We start from the raw sequence: 26,664 nt of genomic DNA, 5'->3' as shown, positions 1-26,664 counted from the left end.
TGTACAGTGAACAGCTTATTCATGAAAAACCATTTTGTTCACTGTTCAACGGACCAGCACACTTGGCTCCCCAGAAACATTTCAACTAGACAAAACATACCAACACATTAGTCATAAATATAGCTTTATTATTATAATATTTATTTCATAATCTAAAAACTTTTTCTTTTTATTTCTGGGAAAAGAACATTCCAGATTCCATAAAACTGATCTACCCTGCAGAATGCTAGAAAACAGTGTCTTAGCAACCTGAACTTTGCAGCTGAAAATCTATAACCTAGTTTGGGAATAAAAGAATGAAAGACGAGTTCAAAGAAAAATTTCTTCCTTACAAAACAGATAATAAAATTAGATCCATTCTTCAGTTTAGCCTTGAACATGTTTTCTCAGGAACTTTGGTAATTTCTCCAAAAATCAACTCGCAGGTTGACTGGCCATGTGGACAAAAAATATATATATATTTAAAAATAAGACCCAAGTGGGACATGGTACATGGCCTAGGCCATGGCATATAAGTGAATTATCCCCTAAAGTGAGCCAGCTCCCATGTTCAACAGCAAATTTATGTCTCTAAAGATGTACAACATATATAATGCAGTGCCTTGTATGAAGGTCAGAATTTAGTTGGAATTAAAAAGAATTTTTTAATATAATCTTAAAAGTCATTTGTCTTGTGTAATGTACATCGAGTAGCTATGACATTATGGTGCTTTCTGAAGATCACAGAGTACCACTGTCAAAGAGAGCTGTCATGCCCTCAAGGCATATTAAATTAAAACTAGAAATGTAGGTTATGTTAAATAAAACGAAAAAAATCTGGCTCTACCACCTTTAAAAACAAGCTGTTGTCATTGCACACACGTGTTACAGGACAAAGGGCATGCCACACAACTAACGAGTCCACTTTTTAGTATGTAAAAGGCTAGAGTGCAATCATGGTATAAACATCAGTAATATATAACTTTGGAGGAGATTAACTCTCCAGATAAACAATAATTGTAACACTACAATTTTTACAATGTTAGCCTAAACAGTAATATTCACTTCACAGCAAAGTTTTTTTCCCACTTGATAGTTGCCTATACACCAGACGAATGGCTCACCCCCGTGAGCCAGATGTCAAAGTGAAGGTTCAAAACCAACATTTTCACTATGATAGGTTCGAAATGTTTGTATAATGATAAGTTACACTTTTCGACTTACTGGCATTTTAAGTAACTGCATTATACCTATTTTTAATGCATTGCTAATCTGATGTTTATTACAATAACAATCATTCTACTAATCATTCTACTAATGTTAATTAGGTTACAGTTTTAATTTTCAAAGAAAGAGAATTCAGCTTACATGAACTAATATATATAGTTTAAAAACCACCCACCACAAACACACACCTTTTGCATGAGTATTTAAAAATAAATTATTAATATACCTGACATATATATTTTGTGTTATATATATATATGTGTATATGTATACATTTGTGGACATAACTACTCTTTTTTCCAGAAGGGTGTCAGCACTTGTAAACTCTGCAGAAGACCTGATGATATTGTTAACGTTAAAAAAAAAAAAAAAAAAAAAGTTTAACATGGAAATTCATTCTTGAAGAGAACCATAAAGCAGGAGGCCCTTAGGAGATGGTTCTTTGTGGAAACGAAGGCTATTTTAGGGAGGGACAGGAGAACAGTCTCAGACTGTGGACCCCACATGCACCGTTTCAGAAACTACTTTAGAAAGCAGTGTCCAGTGAAAGCTTCAAACACCTGGTCGAAAGGTAAGGACGTATATTTAGTCATCAAAGGGCACCGAAGCAGTGGGAAGTGGAAAAGTGAGGCCAGCAAGGGAACAGTCATGTCCACAGCCCACAGTGGCTGCTGCTACTCCCAGGGAAGCAGGGAAGGGCTGAGTCACGTCTGCAGCATTGCCAGGCCCTGGCTCACGGGGCACTAGACGTGCCATCTGCTGCTGTTCCAGCCCTTCAGACCCGGAACTGGTGATGGGTGTTGATCAAAGAGTTTCGTGGTTGGAAGGTTTTGATGGGGTTTTCCATCCTAGCCCCAGGCAACACTATTGGTTTTGAAGACAGAGGCTGCAGCTTGGTCTCGGGGTACAGAACACTCAGCTGAGGGAGAGAGCAGAGGCACCCCCAAATCAGAAAAAAAAACACGCATCCAGAGAAACAACAAACCTGAATCGAACAAACTAGAAATGAGAACTGAAGTCGAAGATGAGTCCCGGAAGCCACCCAAACACTGGAATCTTAATTAACCACAATAGTTGGGGAAACAGGAACCCTTATTTTGGAAACTTTCAAATTAATTGAGGGCAGGTTAAAAACAAGTAAAAATCTTACCGTTGCACTGCTATTAAGAGAACTTTGCATTCCTATTCTTTGTCCCACAATTTAGAGAGGAGTAGACACAGAAGACTTTTTTCCTAGTGCCCGACATCTGGTGTGGCCTTGGGCCTTGGCTCAATCACCCCAACACAGAACCCCAGATGCAGAAACTACTGGAGAGTGGTCTGTTTATTTTACAAGTTGGAGCTTTCTTTTAACTAAAATTTTGGAATAAGACAGTTTTGTTTTGTTTCCAATTCTTTCTGTAACCTGCCTCTTGGTTCTAAAAGGAGCCTGTAATAAATTTCTGGTTCCCCAAGATTCCCATTTGTTAAATTCTGGTTAATCTAGGTGCCTGTTTGGCCACAAAATAAACGTGTTCTGCCCTTCTTTTTCCTAATGTGTCTCATTGTGGGATGTATCCCAAAAGGCATTACCGTTGGCCCCCAGAGCAATATTCTGCAAAGCCCGCCAATGACTCTTCTAGATGATGTTCACAATCGCTGTTGGCTTTTTTTTGGCCATTTTGGGCCTGATGTTGCCTTTCCGGCTAAACCCCAGAGGCTCCCCTTTCTTCGACGGTCTGCAGAGTTCTCTTGGGGACTCAGCCTGTTCGTGAATGGATTTAGCAGGCTGCATGCTGGCTCTATCATCCTTGGCTTTTCTCAGGTAGCTCCTTCCTTTTGGATGGAAGTGGGTCTTGAGATCAGCGTGGTTACATGCAGGATGTGGGTGCCCTCTACTTCTACAGATGGTTGAGCAGAGGAAGATGAGCAGAAAGAAAGATTTTGTTTAGAACCTTAAAAGAAACAGAAGAGGGAAAAAAGAAAAAAAAAAACAACCATCCACGGCACAATTACTCCTGCACACTGGAGTGGCAGAAAGACTGCCAGTAAGTCAAATAGGAAAAGATATTTTTCTTTCAAAAAGTCCTGTGGCTTTCATGAAATGATCTCATGATGCCAAATTCTCAGGGAGATGTTACTAGTTCTCTTACCAGTGACAAAACTGAGTCTCCCAAAATGGAAGGGACTCCCCAGAATAATACATACAGTTGGTCTATGGAAAAGATGAGACCAGAATCCAAACCCTTGACTCATTAAGTGACTGTATATAGCAGTATTAGTCATGCAGCAATCATAAAGTATGTGATTATGTGATTCCCGGCATAAATTTATACATATATTTATATTATGTATATCTAACGTGGTATATATATACTATATTAATACTACTATAGAGCTATGATAATTATACTATACCTCAGTAAGAGAAAGTTACACTATAGAATACTGTAAAAATACTGGGTACTAACATACTTCCAGAAACTAATAGGCTATTAGCATAGTTAAAAGTTGTAACCACAATTTACAAAATTAGGTGCCGAGGCAGGTGCATTTTCATCGGAAATTCTCAAATCCATTAAAATACAAATATTATATTTTAAAAAATGTAACAGGAAAGCACATCATGCAAATATAATCAAATGGCCCAAGTATAAAAAGGTATACATACAGGCATTTGGGTTTCCTATTTGAGGAGATATCTGTAAGCTGAAGGAAAACAAATAAGAAAAAACATTACTTCACTTAAAGGTTGGATTTGGCTTTAAGAATCTCTCTGGCTTATATTTTTAAGAAAGCGTTCCCATTAAGGAAGCCAGGAACTGTTATCAGTAGCAAGGCCTGTGGCACCTTCCAGAACAGCAGGGAGCACAAATGTCTTGTGATCGGCCTCAGCTTCCTCAGGGAGCCTCTGTGGCTCCTTGCCCTGAGATTTCCAAGAAGCCCATTATCAGTCCATCTAAAAAATTTCAGAATGTCAAAGAGCCCTCTCACAGAGAAACATTTGAAGAAAGATGTTTTTTAATACTAGAATGATGCGCCATTATTTCTTGATTAATTCAGGCGGCATGTGCAGCTAATTCACTACAGCTGCGCTTGGTCACAGTGTATCAACTAAAGGGAAAATTGGCATCAAATGTTTATTGCCTAAAATACATCATTTCTAAAGTGAGAGCATATGAAGACCAACTCCACAACAGTCCCTGGGGCCATCTATCATCGAGACTATTTTCCACTCCCAATGAAGTGTCTGCATGCCCTTTTGTGGCTGGGCTCAAATATCACTGGCAGAACAAATTGAGAACTATCATTTTGTGAGCCAGATGTCACCATTCCCTTCAGAGGCAAACCCAGTGCATTCCCAGCCTTCATTCCTGACCTCCCTCATGGAGCCTCTGCAAAAAGAAGTGCTGACACAATAGCAGGCAGAGACCCACAGAAGAAGAGAATGATAAAGAAAATGTGCAGAAAGGGCCACCTTGGTGTTGGGGCCCAGTGTGGCCAAGACATGAGTCTTATCATATTCAAATAATCAGAGAAACCAAGGTCAGCATAACAGGGTCACTCCGAGTCCCCTGTCTGCAGTCAGAAGCATATCAGAAAGAAGCTTTCCTAAACAAACATTGGAGGGCCATGGCCCCAGGAAGGCAAGACCAGATTCCTGGCTTCTGCTTTCTGACTCAATCAAAAGTAAGCTTTGCCACTGACCCTGGGCATACTGGCTGGATTCAACAGGAGATTCATAAGGTGGACAGAAAAAGGCATCTTCCTTGCAGGAAGGCCTTGACATTATGCAATATACAAAGAAGGTTGGACAGAGGGTTCAGGCTGGCAGGTTCTGGGAAACCCCAAGGTTTCAGCATTTCCATCTTTCTGCCATGGCCCCACTACCACTAGTAAAAGTTTCTCAGCTCAGCTCCTCGAATGGACTTTAGTATTTGTATAAACTATTAAAAAAAAAAAAAAAGCTTACAGAGTTTTTCTTCCTTTAAATTGCTTCCTGCTTTCCAAAGCTATTCTTAAGGCATAGCAAATTTTTTTTTCACTTCACTGTATATATGTATGTAAGCATACAGTTTGATGATGTGTTGCATATGTATATATAATACTCTTTGGAATTTTATGTAAAGTTAAGTGTGTGTGTGTGTGTGTGTGTGTGTGTGTGTGTATTTACATGCATATGCATATCTTCGTCCCTGGGGAAAAGGCCAAAGATGTTATCTAATTCAAAGTGGTCCCTGACTTCCAAAATGTTTTAAGAACCAAAACCTTGGTGCCCATGAATGTCACTGATGGACCCTGCTAGGACCTCAGGAAACTACAGGAGTTTACTGTGTATTACAGAAAGGGAAATGCACAAATAAATACGGGTAGAGATGAGCCATCAACCTCGCATATACATAGATATGTAAGTATCGTAACTTGTGCAGGTCTCATATGCCACACAGTGGACAAAATACTGGCTATATAAAACCACCACAATTAACCCTTAAAACAACCCTATGAGGTAAGCATTTTCATCCCCATCCTACAGATAGAGAAAGTAAGGCCAAAAAGTTAAGTAGCTGGTTTGAAGCCTCCATGATTCACCAGTTTCAGAGCTGGACTTCAAACCCAAGTTAGTACCTTCCACGTCCAAGCAAGACTTCATGCTGCTCAGCCTCCTTAAGGAGCATGTGTTTGTGGAAGAGCAAGTCTGTACCCAAAAAGTTAAATGGAATCCATGGCTGGATCCGAATTTCTCCAGTGATCCTACAGATCATGAGGCTTGGCTGGACACGGGGCCTGCTACCACGGTCCCCCCAGAACCTCACATGCTCTCCTCCCTGCAAACACAAGAGGCCACTAGTCCTTCCGGCCCCACAGCCTCTGGCAGATGGAAACCCTCTTCCTTCTCAGGTTCCATCATTTGTCTCCATTTTCTCATAGTCCAACTACTTTATAGGAGGACGGAGATCAAGAGAGTCCTTAAGGAAGGTTCCACATTGGAAAAATACAAGCAGCTGCATGGAGAGCCTATCTGAGTGCAAACATGGTGTCCCAAGTTGTTTCAGGTTGGAGAGACTGGGCGCTGGGTCTTCCTCCCACCTCCTCTCTGTGTAAATAGCAGCACTGTATACTCAACTGTTCAGGCCAAAATCTTACATTCATTCTTGATTCCTCTCTTTCTTTCACCTGCTAAAACCCAATCCTTCAGCAAGTCCAACTGGTTTAGTCAACATTGTCCCCAGGATATGTCCTATACCCGCCATTTCTTTCCAGCTCCGCCCTCCCGAAGCTGCCATCCCCCCGTTCCCCTGCCACACCATAATGGCCTTCTAGCCTTCTCGGTCCTGCACCCCTCTAGTCTATTCTGCACCCAGCGGCCAGGAGGATTTTGCTAAAACACAAATCACCTCCTCCTTACAAACTTCCAACAGCTTCCCTCTGTGCTCTGGAATGAATCCAAACTCCTTATGTGACCCAGAAGCCCCAGCACGATCTGGAACCTTCTTGCATCTCCGGCTTCAGCTCATTATTCAGATGTGCCAAGCTTGTTCCCTCCTAAGCCACTTCCCAATTTTCACAGAGCCGCCTTGGTCCCGTTATTCAGGTCACAGTCCAAACGCAGCCTCTCGTCTGCAAGGCATCTCCTGACCTGGAGGGACTCGTACACATTCTTACATTTTTCATTACAGGGGTTATCAGCCTCTGAGATCATCCTAGTTACTTGTGGACTTGTTTCTGGGGTCATCGCCCTCCTCAGTCACCCTGTTTCTGCAGCACCCAGTAAGTGCTATGTTCCCAGTAAACAGATACTAAATGAATGGCTGCTAGCCTTCATTTACAACCTGCAGGAACTAAATGCAACACTTAATCTGTTTCATAACCTTCCTTTTGAGCAGGTCTGTGCATGACTTTTGGCAGATGGGATATTAGGTCACTTTATGTCTAATTTGACAGCATTTTTTAGAGCACAAAGACAAAATATCAGAGTAAGCATGTTATGTTATAAGAAATCAGCCAGGTGAAAAAGAACACAGATGCTCAAGAGAATTAAGGGGAAATACAGATGACGAAACATCATTTCAGAAGAGGCCTTTACTAAATGTGAGGGGGAATTTTTCTAGGGCCTAAAAGAATCTTAAAGCCAGAACGCACCTTGGAAAGAAGCACCTCATACATCAATCTAGAGATTTCACTGCTTTCTGGAGGTGGTAATGAGAAAACGAAGGGAGAGGACAGCCAGCGCTTCTCCGTGCAGCCTTCATGGTGAAGAAGAGTCAGGTCAGCTGGGGACGGCACTCCAGGCTGTCCTGAGCTGCAGCGTGGAGGGCCTGCGTCAGAATGTTCTGCTCCATCTCAGGACACACAGGAGCAAGGAGCTCTCCTGGGAGGGGCTGAGGCCCCAGAAGCCAGGGCTCCTCACTGCTCTGTGCCTTCACTAAGCTGGGCCAAGTCAGTCAATAAAGCGAGGACTCGAAGCTTTTCCTGCTAAAAGCATCCAAGTTCTTCTGTGTGTGGAAGGCCACAGGAACCCTGGGAGGCCAGACTTAGCACTTGCATTACATCAAAGACAGTGTTCCTAATTTCACAGGTGCGTGTCTATTGTTCAGATTAAAGAGCTGAGGGAAACGGGAGAAAAGGTCTGAGGGTGGGCAATGGGGATGTGCTACGTAAGGTTCAGAGAGGAGTTTGGAGGACTTCCATGAACACGGGGGAAGTGCATCTCTGCTCTATCCTTCCAGAAACAAAGGGCCTCATTCTGGGTCTTTTCAGGGCAACGCACCATCCCCACAACAGTCACAGTCGCTTCACTGCAGCCTGACCATGTCCTATTCACAGACAGCTCTCACTTCTATGTTCCCCACTACTGTCTTAATGGCGTTTTCCTGTATTTCACTCAGTCAATTCTTCCTCGGGTAGATCAAGTCTGATGAGGGCAGATCATGTCATGTTTGAGACACAGAAGGCATATGCATGGATTAATTCCCTGATTATTTGTATCTAGAGTTGTGTGTGGACATGTGTGCCTGTACATCTATGTATTTATGTGTATACATGCGTGTGCACATGCACATAACTTCATACCTACACAGTTGACTAGGAGAGGTGAGACCTGCCCAACTTCTGATGGCGTGTACCAGCTTGGAGAAGAGAATCACTGGCAATGTCTCTTAAAAGATGTTTAATTTTCAAGCTGGAAAAATAAACTGAGCAGAGGAAAGAGCACAGAAATATAAATAAGAGAGAATGATAGACTTCTTCCCTTCCTCTTTGCCTTCCATTGCTTTCTTTCTTTCTTTAAGATCCTCTTGGCTTAGTACAGTAGACGTTTATCCATTTCTGGGTTATTTGTAACCTAAATATTAAAAGTATTCAGGCTACATTTTTATTTTAGAACTGTTAACCACTCAAGTCAGGTGACGATCAGAGAATTTAAGAGGCCAGAGACCCTAGCGAGCATCTAGTTTAACTGCTTTGTTTCATAGAAGATTTATAGGCCCAGGAAAATAAGGAGCAGGGCCGGAATGATCTGGAAGCCAGGCCTTCACATCTCACATCTAGGCCCTGTGACCCCATGCTGCACACTCTCCTGGTAGAGAGCAGGATGGGGAGAAGGCAGGGAAGGGTTCAGAGTGTCCCTCCTGCTACACAAGTTGGGACTGGCCTCACAGTTTCCCAAGAAGGTAAGAGAAGACCTGAGGAGGGAAGTGTAAGCTCCCTCTCAGGAGACCACAGACACCAACAGGAAAATAATAAACATATCAGGTGGCTGAACCTGCCTTGATTACAGTTACTGGAACCACACAGAAGTAACACACTTACTTTTTCCAGTCCACTTTTGTTCCTGACTGGAAAGTTCTAGAGCTCCCGCTGCTGCCCTGCTCTAATGCTGAGTGCACATTACAGTAAGATTGCATAACATTTCTTCACTTCCTCCTTCCTCCCTCTCTCCTTTATTCCTGTTGCCCGTCTGTCCCTCCCGCCTTCTTTCTTTTATCCACCTGCTTGTACTCTCATTTCTTCTTTTGTTATTTAATCACGTTTCCTTTACGTCTTGGCTTCCAAAATGCTCAAACTAAACTTTTTAAACAACCAGTAGCAACTTTACCGACATTTCGGTTCGCATAAATGTTCCCTGTTTTTCTTTCCCTCATAGGTACAGTCCACTTGCGGGGTAAGTAAAAGAATCGTTTTAAAATCTTTGGGAAAGGGATTAAGCATAAATAAAGTCAAACAGATCATGAAAATGTTATAAACCACTTTGGGGTTTCAAAAATCCTTCCTTTGGCCTTGTTACTGATACCAAAAAAAAACTGTTTGGAGGGCAAATAGGACCACCCATCCCCCTCATCTCAAGGGCGATTATTTATACCTCCTTCCACCCCTAAAGAGACCAGGGAATCCCGATCAAGCCACTTAGCAGAACCTGAACCTTCAACCATATCCACAGTTCCTATCTGGGCTCCAGGGGTTTCTCGAGTCCCTGAAACAATATATAAACTTGTATGCAAATATTTATTACAGAACTATAACCTGTGAAATTTTCTAAGACTTCTTGAAAATCTACTTAAAGAATGTCTCACCTATTGAGACTTTTGGATGGTGCTGCCCCTCCTCTAAAGGAAAAAAAAAAAAGAGGCATGTGGTTAGATTTTGCTGTTACTGAGAAAGGCCAAAGCTTTCTTAGGAGCTCCTTAAAAAGATTCCGAAAAGGGTAATGATACCTTCTAGTCTACTTGAGCACCAGGGTTGGGACCGATGATTTCTTCGGCCACTTCCAACTCTATTATTCTTTAATATAAAAAATATCTCTACCTATTTCTCTTGGTGTGGAGGGGTCAGGTGAAGACAACCATGTATCCAGAATTTTGTTAACTTCTAAGGGAGGTGTCTGGGCTTCACTGTATCACCTCATACACAGGGATGACGGGTGCTGATGTCGAGAGGTTTCCCAAAAGTCATTCCCCAGCTCCCCTTTCCTCTGTCCTTGACCCAATCTTGCCAAACCCAAGGACTGCAAGCATGGTGGCTGGACCTGTGTGACTTACCACGTGCTCGCTGATGTCTCGGCAGAGGCCAGCAGCCTGCTGGGTTTGATAGTACTCTAACTGCTTTTCCGCCAGCTCTACCCGCTGCAACAGATTCTCAATAAAGTCCTGGAGCCGAGCTTTCCCTTGAACCTCCTTCTCAGCTGCTGCTTCCAAGAAATGGTTGAATGTAACGACTTCTCTGCAAGGCAAAAGTGTCAGAACACAAAGCGGAGAAATGAGACAGGAATTCATTCCTTCAGCACGTACTTACTGAGAGCTGACTGTGTATCGGACACTGCCCTGGGCAGCGTGCTCGCGGCAGTGACAACAGAGGTAACATGATGTTTTGGTGATTACACTTTGAGATTACATTTCAGTACAAAGAGAAGGTCATTATCGAATATCCAAATAAATATCTGGGCTAGGAGTGATAAGTGCTAGGGAGAAAACTGAAACTGTGTGCAAGGGGACAGAAAGTAACAGAAGGAGGGATAGCATGAGTGGTATTTCAGAAAGGGGTCAGGGACCACTTTCAGGAGGGGAAAAGAGGGGACCAGATACCTGAAGGAAACAAGGAATAAGCCAGGAAGATTCACGGGGAGGGTAAGCCAGGCCTTTATGGGAACAGGCAGACAGGACGGCTGCCTGGCTGCAGGCAGGGACCGGGGAGGACGGAAGGAGCAGGGGCCCCTGTGACGACTCCAGATTTTCTTATAAATGAGATGGAAAACCAGTGGACACTTTTGAGAAAGGTTCTAACTTACATTTTAAAAGTCTAGCTGCTGGGGGAGAAGAGAGCACAGGGAGGGAAGGTATGGAAACGGAAGGGCATACTGAGCACTGAAGGGTGTAAAATGAGTCATCTTGTCCAATTATGCATTTTTGAACTAAAAGTGAAACAGTCCAAGAAATGTCATCCTGAAGTAGACTCAAGGTCCACCGGGAAAGCTATGTTAGCTGACAGAGAAGAATGCACATGCAGATTGCCCTTCCCCTAAAAAGCTGAGCAAAATATCTCAAACAATATTCCTTTATCCGCATAATTCATTGTCATTTATAGACCCAGAAAAGTTGCAATAACTTTATTACTATTTGATATCTTTTTATTTCTAATGCATGGATGAAAACAACACTTTCCTGAATTATAATGAAATTTGTTCTTTATAAAGATTCAAATACAGGAGGAATATAAAGAAGAAAATACCATCTGAAACCCCATCATCCTGAGACCACCACCTGTAACTATTTGGTAGCCATTCTCACCGGCAACTCTGTATACGCGCACACGCGCGCGCACACACACACACACACACACACACACACACACAGGTGATTGGCCTGAGAATTCTCAGCACCAGGTAATCAGCACGACCAACCTATTATCACAACTCCCTTCATCCAGTTCTCTATAAGAAATTATAAAGATCCTTTCGGCCTTCCCCTCCGTCATGCACACCACCAGGGGTAATGAATGCCATCATTTTACTACTTGTTGGCTACAGTACTTCTTGTATATGCCTTCAGGATCTCTCTAGACTGTCAAGAAGTACCCCCTCCTTTTTCTGGCCACGTTCAACATATGCAGAACCAAGATTCTAAAGACTGCTCAGTCTCCTCCCAGCCTCTTTCATTTCAGATTAAGAAATCCCAGTTGGAAAACATCTAACCTCATGTTCTAGATAGTTGATGAAATCCACTGCCGTCTCTGCACCTTCCACTATGCTCCATTGTTTCCTGAGAGCAGGACTTCAGGTAAGCCTGACCCAGGAAGTCTGGCAGAAGGTGTTGGCAAAAAAGTGGTTTCTTGCTCCTTTATTCTTACAACCAGTCAGTGACTCGCTTTTACAATTAGTTGTGATTTTTTTCTCTCATAAGTCACACTTGGCTACACTGAAACCTTTCTGACACTTCCTTCAGAGTCAAACTTCTCTGCAAAACCTTGGAAATTATGTATTTATAAAAATAGAAAGGAGATGGTTCTGATGAAATGCATCACAGAACTGCTTATCATAGTAGCCCCCTTTTTTCCCCTAGTTTCCTAGCCAGGATCAAATATAAACCCCAATTCCTTAATAATTCTAGTATTTTTCAGTAGCTAAGAAATATTCACATAAAAGAAATGAATCCCTTTGGAAAGGAGCTTTCTCCCATCACCAAGTCTCAAGTTAATTTCCAGATGTTTCTGTATGCACCCAGCATGGAAGCAGTGCATTTTCCAAGCTGTTCAGGCCACAGACTGGCCAGTTTTCAAGCTCTACCGTCATTCAGCTTTGATCCGCCTCTAAGTAACCTTACCTAGCCACAAAATAATGGATGGAGGGTCCATCCAGGTGCTACGTCCAGCATGCCACAGCTGTTCATGGCTCCAAGGAATGGTTGGGATCCTTTAGATGGAGCTCAAAAGTACCACTAGAACAAAGAGCCCGGGAAATGGCTATGCCTTCCTCTTTCCGATAAAAAGGCTTCCATTCATTCAGAGTCAAGCCCATTGTAGAAACTTCATAGGTGATATTTAGGTAATATTCATATATGACACCTGAATCATGACACAGGTCTCCAAACTGTACTTCTCAGGAAAATAGCCAAAACCCACAACCCTCTCCCCTACCCAAAAGAAAAACATAGAAAAAGAGCCAATTTTTTTCCTGTTCATTTTGGTTTGTAATAAATAAATAAGGCAATAGATAAATAAAATAAAATAAAATAAATAAATAAAATAAAATTTCCTCATTATAGAAATATTATTTACATTTATTTGGGAAACATAAAAATTGACCTATTGAAAGATCTAAAACTGAGCAAGGGCCAAATCAGCTTTTTTGTTCTCTGCTTAAGCCCATCATTCGATAGTATACATGACACATAATGTTCACTATGTATTCATTGTAATGAGTATTTTAAAAGGACAAGGAAGAAACAAAAAATGACCCACAATCCTAACACCGAAAGGTAACTACTATCAACATCCTAGTATGTTTTTCCAGTCTTTTTTTTCTCTATGCAATATTTACTATGTGGGGTTCTCAGGCTGTAACGCCTAAAATGTAAAACAGCAATATTTGACAACTTAATCCCACAGGATTAATATCTCAAAAGCAAGAAGACAAATCTGAGTGCAATACAGTTTATGGCTGTATTTTAAATCATGGAATGTTTTGCTATCGGTTCTATATAAAACTTTTTCAAATTAACATTAATGCTCCTAGCTGATCCTGGGGAGCTATGTCACGTCGCAGAAAGAAGCATCTTTTTCTAACATCTCCCTCACCCAATTACCCTGTGCCCTGAAGCTGAGAAGTTAACACCCTTTGCATTTTTCAACCAACCTGGCGTCAATACTAACATAATTTCACTTTATGAGTGGTTCACATCAACTAAAAAAAGAAAGAAAGAAAAAGAAAAGACAGAAGAAGCCTGATGATTTCATTTTAAATATGATGTTATATCAGACGATGGCTGGAGAAGTGCCTCTTGCTGAGAATATGTCTGGGTGTATTAGATAAAAACGGTTACCAAACCCAGTGACTAATTGGGGACTAGCCTGTGTGTACAACTTGATTCCCCTTTCACATCCTGTTCATTCTGGACTAACAATATCCAGAAACATTTCCTATTTCCCCAGGGAATCTTGGGAATTTCCTGAATGAAAAGGAATGAGGTTTAACCACATTGCATTTATAAGCACTTTAATAATTAGACCAAACCGTCGAATAACCATTCAAAGTGGAAGAAATACTAATGGGTTTCAATACAAAGAAGAACAAGATATTCCCTGATAGGATTTCAGATCTCATATCTTGATGAATCTTGAAGAAACTACCAGTTGTCAACTTTTGGCATAGTAGCCAAGCAGAATATCTTCTGTTCTCTGAAAAAGCTATTAAAGTACACCTCCCTTTTCTTACTACATATATATGTGAGCTTGGATTTCCTTCATCTACTTCAACCAAAAGATTTGCAGAAGAAATGCAAAAGTGACAAGGTACAGCTGCATTCTATTTAAGTCAGATATTACAAATATTTGCAAGACCTATAAAACCATGCAACTCCTTCTGCTAAATTGTTTTTAGGAAAACAGTTATTTTTATACAAACATGTTATTTATGCTAACAAGCAATAGATTTCTTATTATTTTTACATAAATTAATAATTGTTTTTTAAATTTCTAAGTTTTCTTTTTTTTGTAAGATTTTATTTATTTGAGAGAAAAAGAGAGAGAGAACACGAGTGGAGGTGAAAGGCAGAGGGAGACGGCGAGAGAGAAACAGATTCCGCACCGAGCAGGGAGCTTGATGCGGGGTTCGATCCCAGGACCCTGAGATCAAGACCCGAGCTGAAGGCAGACAGTTAACCAACTGAGCCACCCCGGTGCCCCTAACTTTTAATTTCTAATACAGTAAATATTGATAGATAAAACTCATGCAAACAAAACTTCTGGGGGTCCTCGGGTATTTTTTTTCTTTTAGCAATATAAGGAGAAGGGGGGCCAAGGAATCTGAGACGCTGCCCCACTCGGTACAAGTGCTCCTGAATCTCAGAACGCGGGTGCGGAGTGGACAATGCGGTCTGCAAGCCCAGGAGGATGCGGTCACAGCCCGCACATTTATTTATTCTGCTATTCCGTAACTCAACAAACATTTATTGAATGTTAGCTAGTACTGGGTTTAGTGTTGGGGCTTTCGTGAACCCACGGCTATCCTTGAGAAGCTGACTGCGGTATGCGGGGTCAGCCCACATTTCCTGGGAAGGACTGAGGAGTATATATTTCGGGTTCCGCAGGCCATCTGGTCTCTGTCACACTTACTCAACTCTCCCTAGCACAAAAGAACCACAGGGGCTGTGTAACAATAAAACTTTATTTACAGACACTGAAATTTGAATTTTGTATACTATCTATATGTCATGAGTTATTAGTTTTCTCTTGAGTTCTTTTTCGAATTAAAAATTCTTGGCTCACAGGCTCCTCAAAATCAGGTAGCAGGCTGGATCAGGCTGGTGGTGTGCTAAGCCTGGATACAGTCGGAGAAGCAAACATTAAAAGAAACAAATACTGAAATAAATATGTAATTACAAAGCTGAGCTGAATGACTAAGAGAAAGAATAACACGATGCCATCTGAGAGAAGAGGAAGACACTTGTGCGGTTTTATTTTAGGTTCTCAACCCTGTGACCTAGAATACAGGGGGAAGACTGGAGGGCCAGATGGGTGAGAAGACAGAGGGAGCCCGTGTGAAATCCCATCAGGCCGTGGTGCAAACCAGCTTTGGGGAAGCTAACTGATTCTACCTTACCTCCTGCCCTATCTTTGACTTCTCTTATATGTATTTTTTAAAGAGGTTAAATATAAGAGAACTCAAGGTTTTAAGCTTTGGTGGAAAATATGCTTATTCAAAATCAATATTTGGTACTAAAGAAAGAAATACCAGTATAGGAAAAGAAACTGGCCTGAAGCTCACTGTTACGCAGAATGATCTGCAGAGCTAGAAATCTGTCCATATCTTGAGATTCAGAAACAGAGGGGCACCAAGTGAAAAAGCCCTTATAGTGCAATCAAAGCTTTATTTGGAAAAAGTATTTTCCCCCCATGCACTTATCCATTTACAGGATAGCCATAAGGTCTGAAACATTGATAATATTTAATTTTTTTACAGATCAAACCTTTCCATTTCTTCCTCTGAGGTGGGTTAAAGACAGGATAATTCAGAAAAATTAAAGATACACTCTCATGGGATGAAACCACTCTAGAAGCAGGTGTAGAGACAAAGGGATTATGTGCACTGTGGTGCTCGCTACAATGTTACATAGCCATCGAACCCTGCACTGTTAATAGGAGACAACACACTGATCATATCATGTACGGTAATTTACAGTTATTTCCCTATGTTTCCAGCTTTCAGGGCCATCCTGTAGCCTGATGTCCCCCTTGGGCCTCATAAATGCACATCACCTCCCTCTCCGTTCCAGCACCAGGGATCTTCCTTCATCCTGGCTGTGAGTCAGATTCTTATTTCTGCACACATCGTTTTTCCACTAGGGTCTCTCCCCTTGCCTTTCCCTAGTCCCTGTTCTTAAGGAGTCTTCTGACCTCAGGGCTCTCCCGTTAGGAAGCTTTCCCACACATGCCTAGGTGTGGGTGACCTGCTGTGTTCTCCTGCAGAACGTTGCACCCTGTCACAACGCACACTGCAGAGAGGACCAGTCATGCCATGTACCCCATTCCACTGGGACATGTGTGTGGTCAGGGACCTTGCCGCCTCTTTCACTGTGGTCACCCTCGCACCAAACACAAGTCCAGCACACAATAGGCGCACAACAAATTTCTGCTGAGTGCGTGAAATGTACAGTCCATTTCTAGTTGAAAATCGTTAACTGACGAAAAGAGCCTGAGGTTTCTTTTTATCTTTTTCTAGACAAGTACGGGGCATAAAACCAAAAAGTAATCCACAATACAGGTACCTCCCACAGGACCAAGGGTGGGATCGAAAATGGATGCTTCTCTTCCATTCTAAACAACACTTTAAAATCAGCTTCTCCTCCCAAAGGCAAAGCTCTACCAAGTTATTTAAATTTCATTTTACATTACTGATTTATGAACCTCTTTGGAGGTATGTGAAATGGTAAAAATACCTCTGGCTAAAAATAGGCTAGCTATTGATCACAGAACACCTCAGACAGACCGCGATGTCAGCCACAAGGCAAATCCTGAAGCTGAAGTCTACAGCCAGCCAGTGCTGGGAGCTGGGCTGCCAACCTGGAGTTCAGGGCTGGCTCCTGCGTACCCCCATGGCCCCCCAGGCCCCCTGTGGAATCGGCACCTGTGGCACATCTGAAGCCAGGCCATCTCTACTTTTGTTGGCCTTTGGCCTCAACTTTCTCTCTTGGCTTCTTTGACTAAACCAAAACGTATATAGTTCTCATTAAGAGCTTAAAAAAATACCTTTAATGAGAAAGTCAAATGACTCCTACTGGTACTAAGTCAACCAACACTACATGTAAGGCCCTCAATCCAGAGAGAAGGCGACTGACACTAGACAGAGAAAAACGGAATATTCTCCTTGGTCTCCAGCCTTTAATCATCCCGAACAGGACATGTTTGACGTCCAGTTTTTCCTACATTATTTTTAAGTCTGCAGGGAAAGCAGCCTGGAAAGAGAGGACCTCATTTACATAAACACACTAAAATATGGAGCAAACAGACCCCTCCCTGTCCCACTGAACCCTACATGTAATGTGATTTTTCTTGGCCTGTTTCCTAGCTATGGATCCATCTGGAGACCAAGTTGTTCCTGCTTTCACTGATCAAAAATAGGAATGCTGTAATTAAGTGGCAAGAGGGTTTAGCTGTGCAAAGCAAGTTACCAAGTCAAACTTACCTTTAAAAGTCCAGCATCCCACAGCAAGCTTAGGATAGAAACCTAAATGCCGGTTACCTGGCTCAGGCCACCCTTTATGCCTCTTTCATCATGTCCCTAGGGATCCGTTTAACATTTAATTTTACCTTCTGGCCTCTTGCTGTCATGAAAGCAGAAACAGGACTCACCTGCTATTCTACCCATGACCTAGAACAGTATCTGGCCCTCGGCAGGGACTTAGTGCGAGGTTTGTCTCCTGGGCTGACTCCCAGCAGAGAGCAGGGCAAATAATGAAAGAAGAAGGGAAGGATTATCTCTATCAGACTTCGCAAGGGAGTAGGATGGAGTTGAGACAGAATTACAAGGGGGCCCCTCATCACAATCAAGGGCTGGCTGTGGCACATGCTCCACTTTGACTGGCCATGGACATCCAGAGAGTCAAGTTAAAAAGACCTGGCCTGGTATTCCAGAAGCTGAATAGTGTAACCACACTTATGATGCCAGCATTTCCCTATTTCCCAACACTTTTGATGCCAGCTGACATTTGCTTTAATCTCATTAGAGAAATAAATGATGTCACCATAGCAGTTCTCTCAAAACAGCAAGGAAGCCAGCCCATTCCAAAATGGGCCAGATTCAGTATTACATAAGTCTTGACGCTTTGGGCAAATACCACATTTTCAAAAGTCTGGCTGAGACACAGTGAATTAATGGGAAAAGCACTCAGAAGAGAGACAGGGAATATGGGTTTCGATTTCAGCTGTGCTACCAAATTTTTGTCCTTGGGCAAGTCATTCCACTGCTCTGGGCCTTATTTTCTACTTCTGTAAAATGAGAGTGCTATCCTGAAGGAGACAGGAATACCTTTCAGTTCCCAAATCACACGACCTCCCCAGGGCCCCTCACTAACAGTCCTTCTTCTTCCTGCTGTCCCTTCAACGTCACTCTCCTCAACGCCACTGATGCGAACACTGCCCTTCCTCCTCACTTTCTCAGTGTGGACACTCCACATTAAAAAAAAAAAAAAAAAAAATCTGTTCTTTAATGGCTTATCAACTTGAAACCATACCTTGTATTTAAGCACTTGCTCAGCTACCTTGGGTCTGAACATGGACATGATTGCAGGATCTTTTATTCTTCCTATGTAGGATCTTAGCTCCTTAGAGGAAAACAGCGAGAGTTTTTGTTCCCCGTATGCCCATAGCACAGTGTCCGGCCCATCACGGGTGCTCAGGTAGGGCTTCCCAGTACCAGAGGAAGGTACAGAAATACTCGGGATTCACGGCATTGCACGGGTGTGCTCCAAACCTTGGATGACCGACTCAACCACAACTCAGCTACCATCCAAGTCCGTCCTCTCTTGTTAAGGGATACCTTACTGCAAGGTCGGCTGGGATTGATTTACCTGATTATGGGCAGTGCTACCTTATAGCTCTGAAAACTCCTTAATAAGTAAATACCTGCTTCAGTAGGACTTGTAAAGTTGCAGAGACTTTGCGAAGATGATGGGCACAGCTCCCTTGGATTTGTGCTCCAGAGACTTACAGACACCTCTCTCCAGAGGTACAATGAGACTCACCAGCCCCAAAGTACAAGATACTGCCTATCCAACCCATCTCCTCTGTTAGAGTTTACTTCGGCCTCTACAATGCACGGTGATTCAGCCTATAGACAGCTTCGGGGCAGAAGCGGCCCTGGAGTCTTTCATTTCAGTTTGAAAGAAAGGATTTTAAAGTTGAGAGAACAAATCCGTAAGCAGAAGAGCCTCATGCAAAATCCATAACCAAGTGTGCCTCCTAAGCCTCACTTGAAAGGCTTTTAAAGTGGATGGAAAAAAAAAAATCCATACGCAAGAGAGTCTCATGTAGGTGTTCGGGTTTTTTTTTAATGGAATCTCCCATTTGGGTCTCAAAGGGTCCCCAAGTTGACATCCACATCGACTAGGACTGTAACCACCTGCGTTTTCTCACATATGAGTCTTGAGAGCTCATTTGGAGGGGTTTAGCCCCTGGTTTGCTTTCTGGCCAAATAGGGTTGTCCCATACTAAGAGGTCACCTCTTGGGTCCATGACACAGCACTGTGAGGCTGGTAAGGAGGGAAGGGCCTTGTCCCAGGCAGGCAAATCTAGTCAAATGAATTCGGTTTCAATGGTGTGGCAGATGGGCAGCTGACTTGCTCTCCATCCCCATTTTGGGGGCAGAGGCGGGTGTCAGGGAGATTGAACACCACAGACCCTGACAGAGCTGGCCATAGTCTCCCTCTCAGACCAAGAGCTCTAGTGTCCTTCCTGGAAACAAGACTCTTTCAGTGTTATTTTATGTACAGAAAGAGTGATTATTTGAGACTTGAATACAGAAACTGACAAGCCAGGCCAAATGAAGGCTTAAAAAAAATGGAGACTTTGTTAATTTTATGTCTAAAAGTTTAAGGCAGCTTCACTATATTTTCATTTAAAGTTTTTGTTTGTTTGTTTAATACTATTGCTTCCCCTCCTCCCCGGCTGTCCAAAATGACATACTAAAAACCAATTCATAATTTATCTTCAGATATACTCACAAAAACGTGAACAAAGATGTATGTATAAGGATGTTAACTGAGGCATTATTTTTAATACTAGAAAAACAGAACAAAACCGTGTATTCATTAATAGCAAACTGATGGAATCAGGCATGAATGCATCCACACCACAGAATACCATGCAAGAGCCAAAAGGAATGACATAATCCTATACTCGGGACCTGAAAGATGCCTGCGACATACCACATTAAAACGAAAAATATTCCATGCACAAGTGGCAGAACAGTATATGTCACGATTCCATTTGGGAGAATATAGTATGTCCGTGTATAAAGTACATATGATTGTATCTACACAGGAAAGCTCTAGAAGGACATTCACTGACCTAAACCGTAGCTTTCTCTGGAGGATGGAGCAGGGTATCGTTGGAGAGGAAGGGACCCTTTTAACACATACAATTCTACCCTGTTACATTTTTTTTGAGTATGTATTACTTTTTCAATTGGTCCTCAGGTGCTAGCACTGGGTTAACATTATCATAATTGATCCATGCATGTCCCACTTTTACAAAGTCAACCAGATGTTCTTAATAATAAAGCACTTTTGAACTCACAATGCCAAATAAAATTTAGATCCTTGAGAATAACTTAGATCTAACTATAGGATTCTCCCTGCCATCATACTGGCTTCCTTCCCAGCAACCACCAGCCCAAATCCCACATTTGTTATTACTTGTGTAATTAATAAGTAAAATATGACAAATCAATATGTGAAGTTTGTTTTCCTTTTAAATTCACTGCTCTTCAACCAAACAAACACCACAAATTTCATTCTAAGCTTTTCTTTGCACATAGGGAACCCCAACTGCCATTTTTCCGGTGATGCAATGTTAATCACCCTGCTGGCCACAATAGTTCATCATGGCACAACTTCCCACAAGGAAACTCCAGAAGCCCAGAGAGAAACATTTTTCATTACAGATCATTTCCCTAAAAGGCAAGTAAATCCATGGCTGATTCGAATCTGTGCTCACTAGGTAATTAAAAAAATTTCTAGATGATCAGAGCAGGTTTTCCCTCTAGGTACAATGTAGGTATTTAGTGACACTAGGTAATGGTCTCTTTAATATATAGGGTTTCTCAGCCTCAAACCAAACAGAGAAGCTTTAACTACTACATTTTAAGAGATAATACAGGGTAGAAGTGTTCTAGTAGCCACGGAAAGTAGGAAATTAAGTCAATCTCTATAATATAACCCAGATTATTTGAAACCTTGCTCCTACTTTTTCCTAGGGTATCCATTTTTATGCTCTTTGATTCTACAAATTCTGAGCCTCCATTTAAAATTAAATCTAACATTCTGCATTTGGGAAATACACTGCATTACTAGGTAAGCTTTTCTAGTTTGAGTTGAAGCCATAGTTATTGATGAGGAAATGCTTTTCCAAGTACGATGTCTTTCACCTCTATCTTGTGAAAACCACTTGCCAACTCTGTGCGAACAGGCCTGACTGACTCTAGTCATACCATTCTACAAAAAGAAAATTCTCAAACTAAAATCACAGAAGCTAGCAGGATCAGAAAGTCTCCTCTGGGTTTACTAATGTCGGCTTCTTCCAAATAAAAACTATAATTAAATGGATTCTCAGCTACCAACATTTAATTAACACGAGCAGATAATCCAAAATGGCAAAGCAGCCAGAATTACTGGTATTCAGAGCATATTTTTATACTTGAACAAGACAGCATCTCATGTTCTTGACTCTGCTAGGCGGAGGCTACCAAGAAGGAATGGCTGGGCTAGAGCCCCCTCTCTGCCCGCCCACTCACCTGCCCCAGCTCACCAGCTAGCGCTGGGAACCGATCCCACCATGCATAGACCCCACTACTCCTCTCTCTCAAAACGTGCTGTAGTTTCCAAGGCGAGAAGGGACTCCATATTTTGTCTTTCCTGCTGCCGGCTCGTAGACTATACACAGAGAGGATAAATAGTATCAAAAGCCTTGTGGGTCCCGAGTTCAACTGTATCAGTGAGAAAGGCAGCCGAGGTACCTGCAAGCAATAAAAACCAATCCTGACTTTACATGTGCCCGTACCCCGGGGGGAGGTGTTTAAAGCGATGGTGCCGCACCACTTACTCTTCCTTCCGCAGCAGCTCCTCCTCCGACTCGGTCAGGCGCTGCCTCAGCGCAGCGATCATCTCCACCGCCACATCCACCTGGCGGTTCAGGACCCGCTCTCTCCTCTGCACCTCCTGCTTTTTCTGCGTCAGCTGCACAAAGGCCGCCCGAACTTCCAACAGTTCGGCAGTTTTCTGGGCCAACTCTTTGGTGAGCTTATCAATTCTCTTCTCGATGGTCCTGTCCACGGCCTCGACCATCCGGTTGAATTTTTCTCGGACATGAGCCTCGAAAGCGGCTTTGGTGTCCGGGGTGGGCAGTCCGGGACTGGAGCGCGGCCCCTCCAGCGAGTCTGCACGCAGGTCCAGTGCCGTGTAGGTCTGCACGTAGGACACGGGCCGCTCGGCCACCACCTCGAATGGCTTCCTGTCCTTGGAGTGTTCGTGCGAGATGCTGTACAAGTTCACATAGCTGGGTTTCTGCTTCACCACGTGGCCGGTGCCCTGCAGTTTTCCCTGCTTCAGGGGTTCTGAGGAAGTAACTAGGTCTGTGTCTTTGAAGGACGGAAAGAGGCTGCATTTGGTCAAGAGGGTTCTTTCCTGGTAGCTGTGACTGAATTCCAGATGGGCCCTCAACGAGGACAGACTTCTAAATCTGGTATGGTCTCCACACCTCGGGCAGCGGAATGGCAGGCACACAGCAACATTCTCGAAGGACTCCTGCCAGGGGTATCTGCTTTCCTCAAAAGCCTTCTGTTGCATTACTCTTCAAGTCCTGAACAGGGCAACATAAAACAGATAGTTCACACGTCTGTTTAAAAAACGCTCCTGAGGGGCACCTAGTGGCTCAGTGGGTTAAAGCCTCTGCCTTAGGCTCAGGTCATGATCCTGGGGTCCTAGGATCAAGCCGGGCATTGGGCTCTCTGCTCAGCAGGGAGCCTGCTTCCTCCTCTCTCTCTGCCTGCCTCTCTGCCTATCTCTGTCTGTGAAATAAATTATAAAAATCTTAAAAAAAAAAATGCTCCTGAAACACTTGTGGCCCGTTCATCAACACCACGGGCAGAGGCCTTTGGCTTCAAATGCCTTTGGTATATAATGTCTCACATTAAAATTAAAACCTACAATCTGTGGGCCAAATCCTTTCTGTGTTGCCTACTGCTGCTTTTGCACTAAAGGCAAAGGTGAGTGACCTCTGCAGCCTGCCAAGACAAAATGATTTACTCCTTGGCCTTTAGGAAAAAGCCTGCCAGCCTCTGCAACCCCTGCCCAGGATAAAGAAGGTGGATAACATTCTCTTTTTGCAGATGAGAAAACTGGAGCAAGGAGGTAAAGTAATGAATTCAAAGCCAGATGGAACATGGCAGCTCCAGAAGTGAAATTCAAGTTTCTTGCCCTCCCGAATTGAGTGCACTAACTGCAAATCTGTGCCCTATTTTACTGATACAATCCTGATAAGCATGAATTCCAAAAATGAGGAAGACTCACATGAATTGTCAAAACTGTCCCGAGAGAGCGAGTTCAGCGATCTTTCTTCAAACATAAGAATGATATTACTCAAGCTAGGTGCAGTGGCATTAAACACAGAATCAGCTGGAAATTTTTCAACCTGAGATTTTGCTTTCAGTTATTGCTGTGATGCCAGAAAGCAAAATGTTATTTTAATGACAGTCTCCATATTCCAGAATTACTGACATTTGGAAACTCAAGATATCAAATACGTTTTGACCCACTAGGGGCCATGGCCATGGCCAAGACTTTATAAAGATATGGTTTTCTGAATGATTTATCTCATCTCTGATCCTGTTTTAATATGATAACCTTTAGAGATGGCCAATATGTGAACCTGGCAGGTATCAGCATAACTCTTTTAATAACAGGAAGTTCTTATTTCCTTGTAAGAATTTATTATCTTAGCCCTAGCAACAGATGACTGCTAGCAACCCTATTCTGCAAGCGGGGCATATCTATTCCCTCCAGGAATGGCTTCTATTTTAATGTTAACAAGACTTGGGCCCCAAAAAGAGGAAGCTCAGCTAAGGGTCTATACCTGCAAAGTGTTGTTATTGGAACCTCAACCTCTTCGAAAAGCAGAGGCCCAAACCGTCCCCAGCCAGCTAGGAAAAGCCTCCAGGTTAATAAGCCTCTGGCCCCCCAGAGAGGAAAACCTCTTCCTGTGCTACTCCGGCCGTAAGATAGGCTGCAAACCCTGGCCGAAACGGCAGCAGAAAGGTGAAGGCAGGGGAAGTCACGATTCCAGGCGGCAATGGGAAAGGGTTGGCATCCCTGACTGGGGAAATGGGTAATCACACACTCTGGGAGTACTCGTGCTTTCAAGGGCCCAGCGGAAACCCCAATCTACAGGGTTGGCGGAAAAGCCCTAATTTCCCTCTGCCCGCCCAGGGCAGTCTGGCCAAGTCACTGCCCCGAGGGTCCCGGCTCTCCCCGCCCCCGCTCCGCTGCGGGCCAGCCCTCAGGTGCCAGAGTGGATTCGTGCGCGCACGAGTTCCCGCAAGTGGGGGCCGACGGCGCAACTCCCCGCCGCGCGGAGAGGACGGGACCCCTCCCCAGCCCGGGACCGCTCGGCCGGCCCCCTCTGCCGCGCCCCCCGGGCCGGGCCGCAGGCGCAGAAGCCCAGCTGCCGCCACTTACCCGACTTGTTGCTGCAGCTGCAGCCGCTGCTGCTGCCGCCGCGGCCGGTGCTACTGCTGCGGGAGCGAAGCGGTTTTCAGCAGAGCCGTAAATCAGGCTAAGCCGGGGCCCGCTCCCACCCCCCGCGCACCCTCGCGCGGGGACCCGCGGCGTCCGGGGCGGAGCGTGGCGGGGGCGGCGCACGCGGCTGCCGGGGACCCCGGCGCCCGAGAGCGGACGCCCGGGGAGCGGGGGGCTGGGCCTGGGGCGCCGCGGCCCCGCGAGCGACACCCCGCTCTGCTCCGCGTGGGGAGGCACCGTCTGCCCGCCCCCAGCCGTGAAGCGGGATGGGGCTCAGGATCCCACTGACATCACGCGGGGAGACGCCGGGATCGCTCCCCGGGGGGAGGGAAGGGGAAAAGCGTGCCAGGCTTGGAGGCGCTGCGCTCTCTGCAGGCCCCGGCCAGCTCTTTTGCACTTTACAGTTACTGGGGAGCGGGAGAGTGTGGGTGAGGATGAGGCGCGGCTTGGGTATCTTCGCTAATCTGCCGGCAGCAAGGTCCGGTGGTTCATTTTAGGACCACTTCTTCCTAAGCAACGGGGACGAGAATGTCCCCGAATAACCTAGAGTCTCCTCTAGCCTTACCAGCCGAGCATCCTGGTGCTATGTTAACCGGCAGAACTAAATCTAGTGAAGTATGTGGGTTGTGAATAAATAAAGCGAGAAGACCCCCCCCCCCCCAACGCCCTCTCCCGGATCTGTGAGGGACACGCCTCCTCCCTCCCCGAGTCCTCAGGCATCCAGTCCCTGCCTCTCCCCGCAGGAGCGAAGATCTCTCATCCTACGGAGGTTTTCCTTCAGAAAGACCCTGATGACTCAGCATCTTATTTTAACCTGTTTCAGGGTATTCCTGGTCTAACTCTTGAAGTATGAAACCAGGGTAAAAGTTACTGTTGGGTTTTCTTATTAGAAAGGGAGATTCTGCTCATCCGTATTAGTTATTTCAATGCATCTTCTCGACTCCTAAGGGTGTCTCTGTTCTCAGAGTTTGCCATACTGCTCCTTTCAACGCTGATTTTATTTCTGCTGTGAATACCTCAATGACTATCTTAGATTTTGTTTGTTTATGTAATTAAGAGCCCAAGCTCTGGAGTCAGACATGATTCAAATCCTAATGCTGGGATTCAAATCCTGACTCCTAGGATCTGCATCAAGTTGGACTTTTCTGTCTTGGATTTCTCATCTGTGAAAGAGATAATGGGGAACTACCTTCTACTGGGGTGATGAGGATCAAATGAAGTTGTGAGGGTAAAACACTCCCTCTGACCCAGAACAACACTGATAAAATCAGCTCTGGTTATTTCAGGTACAAGAGAGAAGCCTACGCATCTATTAAAAAACAAAACAAAACAATAACACCACCAACAACGACAAAACAAAAACGAAGAGAATGGGAACTAAATACGCACTCACTTCCACATAAAGGGTGGTATAGGCTGTTGTGCTGGGGTGCTTTCTCTTTGAAAAGATATTTCATTGAATTCATCCGGTGACCCTCTCAAAAATGTTTATTTCAAAAACCAATTCACTTAGTAAAATATTTTTAAGTGTGAAATGTACATGTATCGGAGGGCAATCTCATCTTGGTCATCTAGCGGATGAGAGGAGCATACAGGGAAAGCCTTAGAACAAAATAGACCAAATGTAGCCCTTGAGAAAAAAGGCTCTAGGGTTCAGGCCCCTCCCATTTCTTAGCTCCCTGCCTCTGGTCCTTGAGTTCCTCCCGTTTAAAAAAAAAAGGATAGGGATTTTCAATATCCTTTTTTCACCCTAAAAGTATCAAGG

At 43.8% G+C, this 26,664-nt stretch overlaps 1 protein-coding gene across 1 annotated transcript; it reads right to left on the bottom strand.

The window, feature by feature from the left end:
* Positions 1-107: 107 nt before the first annotated feature.
* On the bottom strand, positions 108-25,007 carry ZNF365 (zinc finger protein 365). Its single transcript, XM_059397490.1, has 6 exons — positions 24,840-25,007; positions 22,210-22,965; positions 10,221-10,401; positions 3,857-3,894; positions 2,779-3,086; positions 108-2,125 (listed from the first exon to the last, which is right to left on the bottom strand). The coding sequence occupies exons 2-5, from the start codon at positions 22,950-22,952 to the stop codon at positions 2,825-2,827; spliced, it is 1,224 nt and encodes a 407-aa protein (XP_059253473.1). The 5' UTR covers positions 22,953-22,965; positions 24,840-25,007; the 3' UTR covers positions 108-2,125; positions 2,779-2,824.
* Between the last annotated feature and the right edge of the window lie 1,657 nt (positions 25,008-26,664).

This window comes from Mustela nigripes, chromosome 4, assembly GCF_022355385.1.
Source record: "Mustela nigripes isolate SB6536 chromosome 4, MUSNIG.SB6536, whole genome shotgun sequence".
Taxonomy (NCBI): Eukaryota; Metazoa; Chordata; class Mammalia; order Carnivora; family Mustelidae; genus Mustela; species Mustela nigripes.
This window is presented reverse-complemented; position numbering and strand designations above follow the sequence as displayed.